The sequence below is a fragment of the Lemur catta genome, chromosome 15, assembly GCF_020740605.2.
Source record: "Lemur catta isolate mLemCat1 chromosome 15, mLemCat1.pri, whole genome shotgun sequence".
Classification (NCBI taxonomy): Eukaryota; Metazoa; Chordata; class Mammalia; order Primates; family Lemuridae; genus Lemur; species Lemur catta.
The window spans coordinates 14,624,960-14,642,638 of NC_059142.1; the positions used below are offsets into that span (position 1 = coordinate 14,624,960).

Sequence of the window (17,679 nt, forward strand, 5' to 3'; positions counted from 1 at the left end):
AGGTAAATAGTTGCAGTTTTTTTGCTCTTTAGTCTGAGTTACTGTGAATAACTCTTTAAGACCAGTGACCTCTGTATTTTTGTCACATCAGAATAAAAGCTTAGGCCGGGCGCGGTGGCTCACACCTGTAATCCTAGCCCTCTGGGAGGCCGAGGCGGGTGGATCGCTCGAGGTCAGGAGTTTGAGACCAGCCTGAACGAGACCCCGTCTCTACTAAAAATAGAAATAAAAATTATCTGGCCAACTAAAAATATATGTAGAAAAAATTAGCCGGGCATGGTGGCACATGCCTGTAGTCCCAGCTACTCGGGAGGCTGAGGCAGTAGGATCGCTTAAGCCCAGGAGTTTGAGGTTGCTGTGAGCTAGGATGACGCCACGGCACTCACTCTAGCCCAGGCAACAAAGCGAGACTCTGTCTCAAAAAAAAAAAAAAAGAATAAAAGCTTAGAGCTGATTTTTCCTGAGGGGTTTGGTGTAACTGTAAATTCTACTTGCTGAGATTTAAAAAATACTACAGTAGGGTCATTGTAAGTACCGTTTTTGTTTAGCCAACATTTTTTAAAGCACTGTTTGATTTAAATATAATAGTAGGCCAAATAATTGGAGTATTTTTTTTAAAAAGCTCTTATAGGAATTCTCATCTGATTTGTAACTTGTGAGCACAGTGATCACTTTAGCAGCTAAAAGCAAATTTCATCCTGCAAGTGCTTTTCAAATCTCTTTTCCCAGGAATATTGACTTATATCTGAGACTTAGATCTAGTTTTTGTCTCCAGGCATTTATTTAATGTGGAACCTCTAGAAGAAGAGAAAAAAAAAATTCCCTACTAGATGTATGAAGAAGATAGTCTATGAGTATTTAAACAGATTTCTCTCTCTTTTTTTTTTTTGAGACAGAGTCTTACTCTGTTGCCCTGAGTAGAGTTCTGTGGCATCAGCCTAGCTCACAGCAGCCTCAAACTCCTGGGCTCCAATGATCCTCCTCCCTCAGCCTCCTAAGTAGCTGGGACTACAGGTGCTCACCACCACGCCCAGCTAGTTTTTCTGTTTTTAGTAGAAACTAGATCTTCCTCTTGCTCAGGCTGGTCTTGCACTCATGAGCTCAAGTGATCCTCCTGCCTTGGCTTCCCAGAGTGCTAGGATTACAGTCATGAGCCACCATGCCCAGCCTAAACAGATTTCTCTTAAAATACCTTTTCTCATCATGAAAGCAGGACATACTGGTTATAGATACCTGAAATATACAGAAAAGTACAAAGAAGAAAAATCCTCTCTCAGTGAGACCTCCTGATATTTTGTGATATTCAGTTTGTCTTTTTACTCTTCTTATATGTGGATATTTATTAAATATAATGTTGGAATTATAAAATATATTTAGTTTTGTAGCTTGCCTTTTTTCTGTTAAACAGTTATTCTTTGAATATGCATATTCAACATTACATATTTCTGCACTCGAATGTTTATAGCAGCACAATTCACAATCGCAAAGATGTGGAAACAACCCAAATGCCCATCAATACATGAGTGGATTAGTAAAATGTGGTATATGTATACCATGGAGTATTACTCAGCTATAAGCAATAACGGTGATATAGAATCTCTTATGTTCTCCTGGATAGAGTTGGAACCCATTCTACTAAGTGAAGTATCCTAAGAATGGAAAAATAAGCACCACATGTACTCACTAGCAAATTGGTTCCCCTAATCATCACCTAAGTGCACATTTGGGAATAACACCAATTGGGTGTTGGACAGATGGCGGGGGGGAGGGGATGGGTGTATACCTACATAATGAGTGCAATGTGCACCGTCTGGGGAATGGACACGCTTGAAGCTCTGACTCGGGGGTGGGGGGTTGGGAGGCATGGGCAATATACATAACCTAAACTTTTGTACCCCCATAATATGCTGAAATAAAAAAAGAAGAAAAACATTACATATTTCTTTGAAAACATTAATGGTTGCATTATAACTTCAAACTCATGTGCTACTTTATTTAACCATTCTTGTGTTGATTTTGAACCAGTTTTTGATTATTTCTATGTTTATAAAGAATCAGCTATTGGGCAGCAGGTGGGGGAGAGATGAAGCTGAGAGGAAGGAAATCTTTTTTTAAAAGCTGGATTTTACTTGTTTAGCTTAATTGATTAAATAGTGAGTACCTGTGTATCAGGCCCTGTGTCAGGCTCTGAGATGCTGACATGAATCCTTTCACATTGTAGGAGATCCAATAAGATGAGTGACAGCCTGAATTAAAGTCATGGTGGAGACTGGGGTACAGAAGATAAGAAGGATTCCCTGAAATGTTTAAGTGGGAAAATCAATAGTTTTTGCCGACAAAGTGTTGGAGTAGGGCTGAAAGTGTGTGAGTCAGTGGGAGATATCACATGTCTTGTTTGGATAACTGAGATGGATGGTAGTGTCATTTATGAGTAGAGGAACCACAGGAGGGAAGAGATTTGCTTGAAGTTTTGTTTTGGGCGTAGTGAGTTTGAGGTGCCTATGGGCTGCTAGGGAGAGCTGTCTGTTGGGAAGATGGGTAGATTAAGTGAAGAAGAGAGATCTGGACTAGAGAGATGAATCTGTGGATCACTGGCACCTAGATTGTGGTATCAGCCACAGACGAGAGACCTTGTCAAGTCTGCCTTGGGAGCACATAAGGTTGAGAAGAGGGTCAAGGATAGAACCCTGGGGAGTGGTGGTGGTCAAGAGTGGGGAGACTGTGGATCTCTAGTCAAAGACCTTTATTTATAAAGGTGCCAATTTGTGTGGTTGCATGAATTCCCCATCTCATTCCCTATCAAGACACCAGCGCCCTGGTAAAAAGGTGGAGAGAAATTTCAAAGCTGTTTACTTCCTCAGGGAAACCTTCCCTGACCTCCTAAATTAAATTTCTTTTTCTTTCTTTCTTTTCTTTTTTTGTTTGTTTTTGAGACATGGTCTCACTCTGTCACCTGGGCAAGAGTACAGTGGCATCATAGCTCACTGCAAACTCAAGCTCCTAGGCTCAAGTGATCCTCCTGCCTCAGCCTTCTGAGTAGCTGGGACTATATGCATGTGCCACCATGCCCAGCTAATTTTTTTCTATTATTTATAGAGATAGGGTTTCTCTCTTGCTAAGGTTGATCTCGAGCTCTTGGCCTCAAGTGATCCTCCTACCTTGGCCTCCCAAAGTGCTAGGATTATAGGCATGAGCCACCACAGCTGACCAATTAAATTTCTTTATAAGCTCTCATAGCTCTGTTTTTCCCTTCTAGCAATTTAATTGTTGCAATTGTTATAAATTATAATAAAAATTATTTGATTTGTGTTCATTTTTCCCAGTGACTAGAAGCTCTGAGGAAGATATGTCTGATTTTGCATTGCTTCCATTGTACAGTGTGTTACCTAGTTGATACTTGGGTAAATATTTGTTGAATTTAATGAATCAAATATAGCAGTTCTCAACCTTTTTATCTGCCCCAGCACACCTGTGTAGTATGACTTGCTTCCAAAAAATCTTCTAGGTGATTTTGATAGCCTCTTCTTGAAACTCCTGCCTTTATGGTAAAAGATTTATAGGGCTTGTGCCTGTCAACATCTTTATGTATATCTCTTTGTTGTCATATATTGAATATTGAGCTTCTGGGAGGAGAAATCCCTATACCATTATGGTCTTCTTGGCCCAGTGACCAGCACCCTGAAACAAAGCCATTCTTGATCCTGTAGGACTGTCACTGAGATACAGTAGAAACATGTGGCTCATCACTTTGGTAGCTTTCCCGTCTGTAGGATGAGGGAATAGTGAATGCTGTCTGCTCTATACCTGCCATGATAAACTTGATTCTTTGTTTCCTTTACAGAGGAGGTGGCCAAGTTGGAGAAGCACTTGATGCTTCTCCGGCAAGAGTATGTTAAGCTGCAGAAGAAATTGGCAGAGACAGAGAAGAGATGCACTCTTTTGGCTGCACAAGCAAACAAGGAGAGCAGCAATGAGTCCTTCATCAGCCGCCTGCTGATGATCGTGGCAGACCTCTATGAGCAGGAGCAGTATAGGTGAGCTCCTGGACACAGGGCTGGTTTGGGGAAGCAAGCCTTTTTGCTTTATTTCTGGGCCACGTTACAACTGCTCTTTCTCATTGGCTTTCTTCCCAAATTTATTTCCCTCTAATCAGGATATTAGCAAACCTTTATTCCCTAGAATATAAGCTCGTTGCAGCAAGATTTTTGTCTCTCTTGTTTACTGTTTATCTTAAGAGTGTCAGAGTCATGGTGATAGCATTGCTAATGCAGGCTGCAGTTGGCTTACGTGTCTAGGAATTTAAAGGGGAATGGTCACTTTATCTTGGAATAGTCAAAGGAAGAGTCTTGGAACTAGTGGGCAGTATAGCATGATGGTTGAGGCTAGACTCTGGAGCCTCTGTTAGAAGCTCAGCTGGCCACTTAACTAGCTATGTGGCCTGGATCTCTGTGACATGTCTCAGGTTCCTTATGTATAAAATGGGGCTACTACTACTACTTACCTGAGTGTTGTTTTGAGGATTATATTAATAAATATTAATATATGTGAAGCCTTTTCAACAGTGCATGGCACATAGTAAGTGCTCAATTGTTAGCTGTTACTGAGTTTTGAGGTAGATGTCAAAGGGTGGGATTTTTATTTATTTTTAAGTTTTTTTTTTGTTTGTTTGTTTTTTTGAGACAGAATCTTGCTCTGTTGCCCAGGCTACAGTGCTGTGGCATCAGCCTAGCTCACAGCAACCTCAAAGTCCTGGGCCCAATCGATCCTCCCGCCTCAGCCTCCCGAGTAGCTGGGACTACAGGCATGCGCCACCATGCCTAGCTAATTTTTTTCTATTTTTAGTTGGCCAACTGATTTCTTTCTATTTTTAGTAGAGATGGGGTCTTTCTCTTGCTGAGGCTAGTCTCAAACTACTGATCTCAAGCAATCCTCCTGCCTCAGCCTCCCAGAGTGCTAGGATTACAGGCATGAGCTACCTATGCCTGGCCAAAGGGTGGGATTTAATAGGTAAAGATAGTGATATCAGTAGAGAAAAGTCTCAAAGATGAGAAAATACAGAGGGCTTAGAGGACAGTGAGGGGGGCCAGTTTTGGGTACATGTGCATGTAGGGGAGCAGCGGGAGAGGTGGAAAAGATAGAATGGATTGCCTTGGGATGCTGAGGTGAAGAGTCTGGACTTGATCCTCTGGGAAGTGCAGAGCAGAGTATTTTTGAGTTTTAGGACTCTCATAATCAAAGGAATGTTTTAGGAAGATTAATCTGGTGATGTCATATAGGTTAAATAGTAAAGAGAGAGTACCTGTGATGTTGTTGCATTTAATTCAGACCAGAAATGATAAGGGACTGAATTGGGATATGGTGGATATGGAAAAGCAACATAAATGTGAATATACACAGAAGGAAGGATTTGGGCTAATAGGGAGATGGATTCTTGGACTAGATAAGACTCAGTGAGATTTCCAAATAAATTATGACATTTAAAATACATCAATTCCTTCTAAAGTTTCAGGTAATTAAAATTTTTAAAAATACAAAAAAAAACCCAAAAAACAAAACAACTCAAAATCCAGAACTACCATCTACCATCTTAAGCATTTCTAAAAGAAAGAAACATCTAATACCAAAAGAAAGGAAATAAAGAACAGTAAAGGACAGTTCCATAAATTGAATAGATGTAGTTTCTTGTAAAATATAGTTAATGGTTTTTTCCTCCCTCTTTTTTCATGGACAAGTGAAAACTTTGTTTCCTCCTGATCCAGTGAAACCTGACTTATTTCTGTTACAGACACATCTCCTACTCTGTGAGGCTCTTCCCTGTTAGAACTCTCATCATTTACTTTCTCAGTTACTTATCAATTGATAAGTAATTTTATTTTGCATTCATTATGATGTAGTTTTTCTAGGAAACAGTGGGAATGAGACTGGGCAATTTCCTTTTCTGGTCACTTTTTACCGAGTCAGTTGTGGTACGATCTTACAATACCAGTGGGTCTTTCTCTAGCTTCTAAAACCTGCCCTTTATCTAAAGAAGGTTGAAACCCTATGTTATCTACAGTTGGGTATCATGTGGGGAATAGAACCTTCACAGGGGACTGAGCCCTTGAGTTGGGGTACCTGAAATTGGAAAGTCAATTTCTCAAGCAGACATCTTTTACTAAGATAGGAAAAAAAATTATCCCATAGCATGCATTTTGTTAAAGAATTTAAATAGTATTTTTATACACATCTCAGTAACTGAAGTGACTGACATGTAGGTTTTTAAAGTTTTAAGTTGAGAAATGTGGAAGGAACTGGTACATTTGCATAAGTTCATTAGAAGACTTTTGTCCCATAAGGAAGTTAAAAATGTTGGCTATATATGCTTTTTTACTGTATTCATTCTTTTATCAACTAAGCTTATAGTTTTTTCTATTGAAGTGTTAAAGAAACTCTAACAAGAAAGTCTTTATTTATCCTCCTCTTCAGTAACAGCATCCTGGTTTCCTTTTTTTTTTTTTTAGTGCCCTGGATGTGCTAAGATGGTTTCCATATTTTAAAAAGAAATAATCCTTTAATTGACTGGAATGAAGTTAAAAAAATTAGTAGGCCCTTAATTGTTTCTGCATAGAGTCCTTATGGACTTTATTTGTCAGATTTTCCATTTTTGATTTGTGTTTTTAAAAATTATAATTAGAAATTATTAATGAAATCCTTGTCTGTATTTCTCTCTGGTATGTTGGACTACAAAAGATAGAAAAAATTTTGACCTGACATTTGTGAATTTTCTAGAAACCCTTATTTTTATAATTTTGTGGCCAAAAGTTGGACATGTACTGAAACAGTGCAGTGAAAATCTATTTATTAGAATCTGATACTTTATAAGTGTATTTAGAGTTTAAAATTTATTTGTGCTTTGTAGATAGCTTCCTGTTTTCATTAAATTTTTAAAACTATCACAGGATGTGATTTGAGACAGTTTTATGTTCTGTTTTAAATAGAATATTCTATTATTGATGAATAATGTTCTATGGCAATAGTTAATTTGAAATAATAAATAGTCTATTAATCTTGTTCTCTAATATAATTAGTTACGACTTGGTCTTTAATAGAACTGGAATTGCTGATCTTCTTAAGTGATTATTAAGTGTGTTCTAGACAATACTTTTGTGGGGTAAAATGTATCTGTATCAAGCATTATATAGAATCAGTATTCTATTTGGGTCTCCTTTTAAGTGGATGGGTTAATTCATGTAATAGTATTTTTTCTTTTCTTTTTTTGTGTAATAGTTTTTATGTATTTAGTTTCTAATGGCTTTCCAACCTAATAAATAATTTTAAGGGAAATATGAAAATAAATAACTTAAATACAAGCAGGATGATGATAATTAATGACTGGATTGTTGCCAGAATAGCCATATGGCACATGTGTCAGCCCAGTGGGTCATCTTGACGTTTTTGTTAACTGCCCAGATGCTCTCCTCCCTTAGCGCTTGACATTTCAGAGTTAAACATAAATATCTTTTCGGGAAGCTCTTTTATGTAATGGTGTATCATAAATATAGAAACATGTTTTGAAAAGAAAGATTTCTTCCCACCCCATTCTTTATAAATGGTTGAGTAAAAAAATGGTCAATATTAGGTCTGAATGTTTCTAGTGAAAATTGGAGTCCAGGTTTTGAGTTTCATATTCTTGACTGCTTTGTCAAAGCTAATTTGTTCATAGTTTTTCTGTGTAACCTTGCTTGAGCATTACTGTGGAGTGTAGCAGTACTGTAGTCTCAGAGCTGTCATCACAGTCTTTAAGCTTTCCATCTTTCTTCCCTTGATGATTTACCTCGATTTATTCTACAAAAAATATTTTTTACTCTTTATATGAATATTTTTTTTTTGAGACAGAGTCTCGCTCTGTTGCCTGGGCTAGAGTGAGTGCCGTGGCGTCAGCCTAGCTCACAGCAACCTCAAACTGCTGGGCTTAAGCGATCCTCCTGCCTCAGCCTCCCGAGTAGCTGGGACTACAGGCATGCGCCACCATGCCTGGCTAATTTTTTCTATATATATTTTAGTTGGCCAGATAATTTCTTTCTATTTTTAGTAGAGACGGGGGTCTCACTCTTGCTCAGGCTGGTCTCAAACTCCTGACCTCTAGCGATCCACCCGCCTCAGCCTCCCAGAGTGCTAGGATTACAGGCGTGAGCCACCTCGCCCGGCCTTTATATGAATATTAATCATCCTACTTGTAGGTTCACCACCATAAGAATCCCATTAGAAGATGTAGTTGAAAGAATCCTATTAGAAGATGTATTTGAAAGCAGAGCAGTCTATGTGAATTAAAGCTACAAGTTTAGAAATAGAAAAATTTCTAACAACATATTAGCAATATGACCCATCAGAATTCATTCCTAGCATACAGAAATAATTTTGCCACAAATACTGGTGAGGATGTAGAGAAAGGGGAACCCTCGTACACTGTTGGTGGGAATGTAAATTAGTGCAACTACTCTGGAGAACAGTATAGAGGTTCCTCAGGAAACTGAAAATAGAATTACTATATGACCCAGCAATCCCACTGCTGGGTATACATTCAAAAGTAGGGAATTCAGTATATCAGAAAGATATCTGCACTCCCATGTTTATTGCAACACAATCTTGGCTATTCAGAATAGCCAAAATTTGGAATCAACCTAAATGTCCATCAACAGATGAATGGATAAAGAAATTGTGGTACATATGCACAATGTGATATGATATAGCCATAAAAAAAGAATGAACTCCTATCATTTGCAACAACATGGATGGAACTGGAGAACATTATGTTAGGTAAAATAAGCCAAGCACAGAAAGACAAACCTCACATGTTCTCACTCATATGTGGGAACTAAATATTAAAAGCAGTTGATCTTATGGAGACAGAGAGTAGAATGATGGATACCAAAGGCTGGGAAGGGTGGTAGGGAGGTGGGGATAAAGTGGAGATGATTAATGGGTACGAAAATATAGTTAGATAATTAGATAGAATGAATAGTATTTGATAGCATAACAAAATGACTATAATCAACAATAAGTTAGGGTATACTTTAAAATAACTAAAAGAGTCAAATTGGAATGTTCCTAACACAGAGAAATGGTAAATGAACAAGGTGATGGGTACCCCAATTACCCTGATTTGATACAAAAAATGACATAATTTTGCTGTGAATCGTTTTGCAGATACATGTTGATCAATCAATACTCATGTATTTATCAGCTTTGAATTCTGACTATACCTAGTATGATGACATTTTTCTTTTTATATCTGTGGCTATTTTTCTTCATTAGTGATCTGAAGATAAAGGTTGGGGGCAGGCACATCAGTGCTCACAAGTTTGTCCTGGCAGCCCGCAGTGACAGCTGGAGTCTGGCCAATTTGTCTTCCACTGAGGAGCTGGACCTGTCAGGTGAGCCTTTGACTGATCTGGGACACAAAACTGCCAGCAAAAGAACTTGTCATTTTGAAATATTTGTGTTTTCATGAAAGTAGAATACTTTTTTTATCAATAGATGGTGACCATGACTTGTTAAATTATTAGTGAATCAGTAGGTTGTACTTTGTGGATGCTTCTGTTTAATATCTGGCTAACAAATCATAAATATTCAGTGTCTATAATGTTCTTACAACTTACATATAAATATGTTCCCATAAGCTCATTTCATATAACCATATGTTATAAATATGGATTTGTGTGCAGAAAATTTTTTTCCTCCAATCCAAGAAAAGGTCCTGCTGTCAAGTTACTTAAAAATGTAATAATACATGTCAAAGTACTTTTTCTGGTCTACGTGATCTGAGAAGTAACAGGTTACTCTGAAGAATAACAATATTCTTTCTGAAACATCGAAGGATGACCATTAGTCTTCAGAATTTTAATGAGTATGGGTCACTGTGTGATGGTGGATATGTTAATTTGTTTCACTGTGGTAACCATTTTACTACTTATGTATCTCATAACATGTATAATTTAAATATATGCAATAAAATCTAATTTTTAAAAAAGAATTTTAAGAGGTGCCTTGGGCTATTTAATGTTATTATTTGTTTTATGTTACATTATATTTTGTAGAATTTGAGTAGATATGGTGGTAAGTGAACGTAAGAACAGTCATTTTCAAAAGTTGACCCTAAAATTGCATTTTCATTTAGTATGTGCCTAATTGCTGTTGGAAAAAAAAAAGAGCAAAAAGCAAAGCTTAATATAATTCTGCCATTAATATTCATGAGAATTATAACATGGTGAGGAGAATAGGTATTAAAATGTGAGGTACAGTCATGTGTCTCTTAACGATGGGGATACACATTCTGACAAATGCATCCTTAGGCAGTTTCTTCATTGTACAAACATCAGAGGGTATTTACACAAATCTAGATGGTATAGTCTACAATACTGCTATACAGTATTAAACATACAGTGAACCTGTACAGCATGTTATTATACTGAATACTATAGGCAATTGTAACATAATGCTAAGTATTTGTATATCTAAACATAGAAAAGGAACAGTAAAAATACGGTGTTGTAACCTTATGGGACCACCATTGTGTATGTGGTCTGTTGTTGACTGAAATGTTGTCATGTGGCTCATGACTGTATTTGCAGAAGTGATTGGCTGTGTGAAAATTCTGCTGAATTATATCTTTGTTCAAAAGGTTCAGCACTTCAGAGGGTTCTGTTTTTTATGTACAGTGCTGGGAACAGAGATGATTATAACATGGTCCCTGACATACAGAGCCCATCCTCTGCTGGAGGAAACAGGCTATTGACAAATCATTTCAGACCAGGGCTATAAATACAGTCACATAATTGTCTTTATATATATATATATATATATATATATATGTATAAGGTAGAGAAGAGACTAAGTTGGACTGATAAGGAAGTTTCAGAGGTGGCTAACACCTGAGTAGTGTTGTAAAGGATAAGCATTTATCTCATGGATTTAGGAAAACACATGTCTCTCTCTTCATGATAATTTCTAGGGTTTAACTTGAGGTCCATAACTAAAAGTTGTAAATACAGATACACATGTAAATACAGATACACATGTGCATATGCATGCATGCCTATAACTAAAACATCTGATGAGGTAACAGTCTTTATTGGAAGGGCGCCAGTCCACATGACTGAAATCTCAGAGTTTTCTTTTTTTGTTTTGGTTTGATTTTTTTGAGACAGGGTCTTGTTCTGTTGCCCAAGCTAGAGTGCAGTGGTATCATAGTAGCTCACTGCAACCTCAAACTCCTGAGCTCAAGCTATCCTCCTGTCTCAGCCTCCTGAGTAGCTGGGACTACAGGTACCGGCCACCATGCCTGGCTAATTTTTGTATTGTTTGTAGAGTCAGGGTCTCACCATGTCGCCCAGGCTGGTCTCAAACTCCTGGCCTCAAGTGATCCTCCCATCTTGCTCTCCCAAAGTGCTGGGATTACAGATGTGAACCACAGGGCCCAGACTGTTGTTTTTTTTTTTTTAAGTATAATGTTTTGAAGCCAAATGTCTTTGACCTCATATATAAAATTATTATGGATAGCTTTTTTTTCCTTTAAGCCCTGTAATCTTCAAGGATAGCTTTTAAAGCCCATTAGATCATGTGGTGTTCTTCATAAAATGTATGATAAGATCTTGATTACATGAACAGATTGCTTAAAAAAACTAGAAGAGATATTAAATATATGGAAAACATTCAGCTTTGTTAGAAAAATGTTAAGAATAAGCTTTAGATAGCTATATAATAAAAAATTAATGAGCCCAGTACTTGTAAGGCCCTTGAAATTGGTACTCTTGCCCTTTGCCAGTGACATTGTAAGTGGGTATGACAGTTTTAGAAAGCAATTAGGCAGCTGTGAAATATTCTTACTTTTTTTTTTTAACCTCATTATCTGACTTCTGGGATAACTGTCATAGGTAATTCAGACAGCATTGATGTTCATCATAGTTTTATTTGTAATTGTGAAATAAAATGAATAAGAGTGGGGAAAAATAAAATATGACTGCTTTCCAGACCAAACAAAAATATGTAACACAGAAAATTGCCTTAAGATATAAAAAGTCTAATTTAAACATTAAATTTAAAAGTTTGCTTTACACTGAACTTTTTTAGTACATCAAAACATTTCAGAATGGCTTTAACTCCGTGCTATCTGGCCACAAGATTGCTTCACTGTAAGTCACGAAGTTTTCTGAGTTTAGGAAATAGTAATGTCTTTAAATGTCCCTAGACTCTCCTCCAGTTGTAAATAATAAGCATGTTTTGATCCTACTGTAAAGTTTGCTTTCAGGAGTGATCCACTTCAAAGCAAATGGTTTTTGTGGCTTTGGTAGATCAGGTACCTACCAAGATAGCTGATAACAGAACCTGTGGCATTATTACTTTTCTTTATGAAAGTTATTTTTGAAGTGTGTCATGGAGGAGAGGTGGAAGGTGGTAGTGGCATATGTGGATCTTTGGTGTTTAATTGCTTGTTTTGCCTAGCAGTCCTGCTCATTGCCTGGGTGTATGTGTGATTGCCTAAATCTGGGGTTGTAGCAGCTGAAACTGGCGGGGAAACTTATGTTATGTGATACCTGGAAGCACTAACACTGCATGCCTGGCCAACAATGTGAGGGAGATTGGAAATAGGCTCTTGTAAACAAGTGTATAAATAGCATAAAAGCTATGTTTTAAATGGTTGAACTTTTTTCTACACTAACAGACTTGATAAAATCATTTTGTGAATTTACTGGTGTTTTCTTTTTCAAAATTATTCCCTTTATATAACAAATGTTGAGTGGCAGGCACTTTTCAAGGTTCACTGATATAACAGTGAACAAACTTAAATTCTTGCTTGCATGGAACCTACATTCTTAGAAATACTGACTTTCTAAGCTCTATAATTTTCTTTTGAAGTTCTTGGCTAATTGGTATTTCTTAAACTTCAAAACAAACACAACTTTAATTATGCTGTTAATTATAAGAATTTTAGCACATGTTGATGAAATACAACAGGTATTATATACCAAGTATTTAACAAGTATTTGGATATACAACTCTTATGTACCCATAAGAATTAAAAACAAAAAATTTAATAAGTATTTGGATATACAAAACTTTTGTTAAATCATACCTCATTCAAAAAAGTAAAATGTTTTATGCCTGATGTGATGCACTGATAAAGACATTATCACTCCTGTAGGATTCTTGCCATAAATGCTAAACCTCAGTCTAATCATGAGAACACCTTAAACAAGCCCAAATTGACCAGCCAGTGTTATCAAGTATCTCAAGGTCAGGAAAGACAAGAGAGACTTAGAAACTATTGCAGATTGGGGAAGACTAAGGAGATAAAACACCTGAATGTAGTGTGGAATCCTTGATTGGATTCTGGACCATAAAAAGAACATTATTGGCAAAATTGGCAAAATAGGGTCTTTAATTAGTTAATAGTATTGTATGTATTACCTAATTACCCAATTTTTATAATTGTACTATGGTTATGTAAAATGTTAACATTAGGGGAAGATGTGGTAAAGAGTGTATGGGAATACTCTTGCAACTTTCCTCTGTCTGAAATTATTTTAAAATACAAAGTAAAAGTACAGATTTGTTTTTTATTTCTTATTAAGTGTCAGGATACATTTAAGTGTGTGAGGCGATATGTTAATTAGCTTGATTTAACCATTTTGTGATGTATGCATATATAAAACATCACATGCACTATAAATATATGCAATTTTTATTTATCAACTATACCTTAATAAAAAGTAAAGAAAAAAAGATCTAAGTTTATAAAGATTTGATTGATCAATGGAGACGAGAAAGAAAATGACTATTAGGTCAACACAGTATAACAAATCTTGAGTCCTGGAGGAGAAAACTATATTTACTTCTTTGTAAAGTAAAGCAGTTTGCTTAGGCGAAATGATTTGTTTATAGCCTCTCTGTAGCACTTTACCAAAAGCAGCTAACACTATGAGAGGTTCCGGTGCATTAGAATGGCTATTTTGAAGCTAGAGTTTCTTTCATGGTTTCTCATGCAAAGATCTTATGGTTCTTTGGCACAAGAGCTTAGGGTATGAGTCATTCAGCTCTCCTGGAATATGTCTTGGGTAGTGTCAAACCATTTCAAAGAGCAGAAAATATCCTACTTTCCTCCTTAACGTTCTGGTTAGGAAAGCTGTGCACTGAAGCCCCACCTGGAGGGGTTGTGCTATGTGCAGTGGAAAGAGCATAGTTTCCCAGACTCTGTGCTGAGGCATTCCAAGGTGCTTTAGCAAACTCACAGAGAACTATGTGATACTTTAAATTTTCAAGAGAAGCATGGTAATACTCCACATCTAATGGATACTGTATGAACTACTAGCTCAAGGTTGTTCAGTTGCAATATTGGATCACTGTATGATCCTTTTGATGACATCCATGGTAGGTTTAAAATATGCTCACAAATTCTCTGATATTCTTCCCTTCCAGGGTGGATTCATATTACCCTCCTCTTAAGTATAAGCTTGTGGTAGAAGTGACAGCATGTTACTTGAGCATCGGGTTCATCAAAAGTATTGTGGCTTCCTCCTTGTTCTCTTTTGGATTGTTCACTTTGAGGGTATTGCTGCCACGTCATGAGGACACTCAAACAGCCTTGTGGCCTTCTGCCCAACAGCTGAGTCCTGCTTGCAAAGATTCTCTTAGAAAAAAAAATCTTTTTTTTCTGTGGTTATATCCCTTTACTTAATCCTGATACTGCTTTCGTGTGTTTTTCTCACCGCTCTTTGGTTATGCTAAGTTTGTCTTTGTGTTGGCTTATTTGAGATTTGGTTTGGGTTGATGAATTGTTCTTTTAATTTTTATGTTTAGTCAATTCAATGATTATCTTTTGTCTCATTTTCTATTAAGTATAAGACTGGCTTTTTTGTAGTATGAATCAGGCTGCATCACAGATATTTTGATAGCTACTGTTTTCTTTGTGATTAATTTCTAAAATAGTCTATTGTAATAATAGCAAATTTTTATATAGCAGTTACTATGTGGTGGTAGTGTTCTGAGTGCTTTACGTGTATTAACTCATTTATCTCTAGAACAACACCTTGAGGTGAGTACTATTGTTTATTCCCATTTTAGAACAGCACAGCAATTTTAAATAACTTGGCAGGTCTCACAGCTAGTAAATGTCAGAGCCGGGGTTTGAACCCAGGCAGTTTGGCTGCAGAATGTGTGCCATTAACTGTAATGCTGTGCTGCCTGGGTTTCTTTTTCCTCTGTCTTTATTGCAGTATAATGGAAGTACAGTAAACTGTTCTTATTGAAAGTGTACAATTGGATTAGTTTTGGCATACGAATACACCTGTGAAACCGTCACCACACTCAAGGTAACAGACATTTCCATCTCCCTAAGTGTTTCCTCATGTTACTTTGCAGTTCACCCCTTTTTCCATCTATATCTTCAAGCAATAACTGATCTCTTTCAGGCATTATAGATTAGTTTGCATTTTCTAGGATTTATAAAAATGGAATCATAAAGCATAATAGTGCCTTTTGTCTGGCTTCTTTTCACTTCTTTTACCATAAAGATTTTGGGATTCATCTCAGTATGTTGTTGTGTGTTTTAATTATTCATTCCTTGTTATTGCTGAATAGTGTTCCATTGTATCAAAATATCACATTTTTTTTCATTTACCTATTGATGGACATTTGTGTTCTTTCTGGTTTTTGGCTATTAGAAATAAAATTACTATGTTCAGTTGGGTAAAGTCTTTGTGTAGACGTATGTTTTTGTTTCTTTTGGGTAAATATCGATATCTAGGAGGGACTGTTTAATGTTAGGAAACTACCAAACTGTTTTCTCAAATGGATGTACCATTTTACATTCCCACCAACAGTGTATATAACAGTTTCAGTTGCTCCACATCCTTACTAACACTTGGTATGGTCAGGTTGTTTTGTTTTTATTTATAATTTTAGCCATTCTAATGGATATAGAGTGTGTTGTGGTTTTATTTGCATTCCCCTGATAATGAATGATGATGAGCATTTTTATTGTGTTACTGAGCATTTGTATATCTTCTTTTATGAAGTATTTGTTCACATCTTTTGCCCTTTTAAATTTGGGTTGTATGTCTTCTTGGTATTTAGTTTTAAGAGTTCTGCATATAATTTGGATACAAGTTATTTGTCTGAAAGCAAGCATCCTTGCCTTGTTCCTGATCTCAGGGAGAAACAATGAGATATTTTATCATTATGTATATATTGTAGGTTTTTCATATATTGGGTCATTAAGTATGAAATGTCCGATTTCCTTAAGTACTGTTTCACAATTGGTATCTCTGACATTTTCACTTTGACACTCCTTGTTTTATTTTTATTGTGAAGGTACATCCTCATTCTTTCAAATGCATAGTTTTTGGCTTGTGATTATCTTTCAAAAATTTTTTAGAGCAATTTTTGTGAAGCCATGAGTAAGTCAAAAATTCATATTATTTTCGAATATGAGTTCCTTCATGGAACCAGTGCAGCGCAGACAGCTCAAAATGTCAGTGAAGTATTTGGGAAGGATGTGGCTAATGAACACATAGTATGTCGATGGTTCCAGAGGTTCTGTTCTGATGATTTTAATCTTGAAAATGAGCCATGTGGGTGACCTGAGACCAAGGTGAATAATGATGAGCTGAAAGCTGTAGTGGAAGCCAATCCTTCTCAACCTATGCATGAATTAGCAGCAAGGTTTGACGTTACTATTCCAATAGTATTGGACCATTTTAAACAAATCAGCAAGGTAAAGAAGCTGGATAGATGGGTATTGCATAAATTAAATGAGCATCAGAAGAGAAATTATCTCGAAGCTTGCCTTTCTTTGCTGTTATGTCATAAAGGCAAACCATTTCTACACTCTATTGTTACATGTGATGAAAAATGGATTCTTTTTGATAATCGCAAGCTTTCAGCACAATAGTTGGATAGAGAGGAATTGCCGAAACACAGTCCGAATCTGAATATTCACCAAAAAAAGCTAATAGTATCTGTTTGGTGGTCCAGTGTTGATATTATCCACTACAGTTTCATGAAACCTGGTCAAGTGTTTACAGCTGATGTCTACTGCAACCAGTTGGACAACATGATGAGGATGCTTGTGATTAAGCAGCTAAGATTGGTCAATAGGGACAGACCAATCTTCTTGCAAGACAGTGCTCATCCACATGCTGCACAAGCAATGCTGCTCAAACTACAGAGGGTGGACTTGAAAACTCTTTGTCATCTACCATATTCACCAGACCTTGTACCAACTGACTACCACTTCTTCTAGGCTTTGGACCACTTCTTGCAAGGAAAAATATTCAATTCTCACCAAGCTATAGAAAACGCATTTTGTGATTTCATTGCCACTCATTCCCTAGGCTTCTTTGCTGCTGACATAAATAAGCTACCGATAAGATGGCAAAACTGTGTAGATAGTTTAGGTGCATACTTTGATTAATTGTACTGCTTCTTGCTTGAGATATAATAAACTATACTTTGGATTCAAAATCGGACATTTCATATTTAATGACCGAATATGTGCGTTATCAATTTGAATATTCCTAGTTTCTTCTGAGACAAGTTATATGAATTGGTTTTGAATTTTGCCACTTTCTTTTATGTCTACTGAAATTATATAATTTTTCTTTTTTATGCTGTTAATATGATGAATTACAAATGTTAAACTAA

The 17,679-nt window shown here is 36.6% G+C and overlaps 1 protein-coding gene and 1 long non-coding RNA gene across 3 annotated transcripts in view; one reads left to right on the forward strand and one right to left on the reverse strand.

The window, feature by feature from the left end:
* The window catches only part of LOC123620629, a 69,296-nt gene that overhangs the window by 22,708 nt on the left and 28,909 nt on the right, over positions 1–17,679 (reverse strand). The window lies entirely within an intron of this gene.
* ANKFY1 (ankyrin repeat and FYVE domain containing 1) overlaps positions 1–17,679 on the forward strand; it is an 89,942-nt gene that overhangs the window by 18,582 nt on the left and 53,681 nt on the right. For both annotated transcript variants that reach the window (XM_045526042.1, XM_045526043.1), the window contains exons 2-3: positions 3,842–4,034; positions 9,295–9,413. In XM_045526042.1, coding sequence (XP_045381998.1) covers positions 3,842–4,034; positions 9,295–9,413 — 312 coding nt within the window. The remainder of the gene's footprint in view (positions 1–3,841; positions 4,035–9,294; positions 9,414–17,679) is intronic.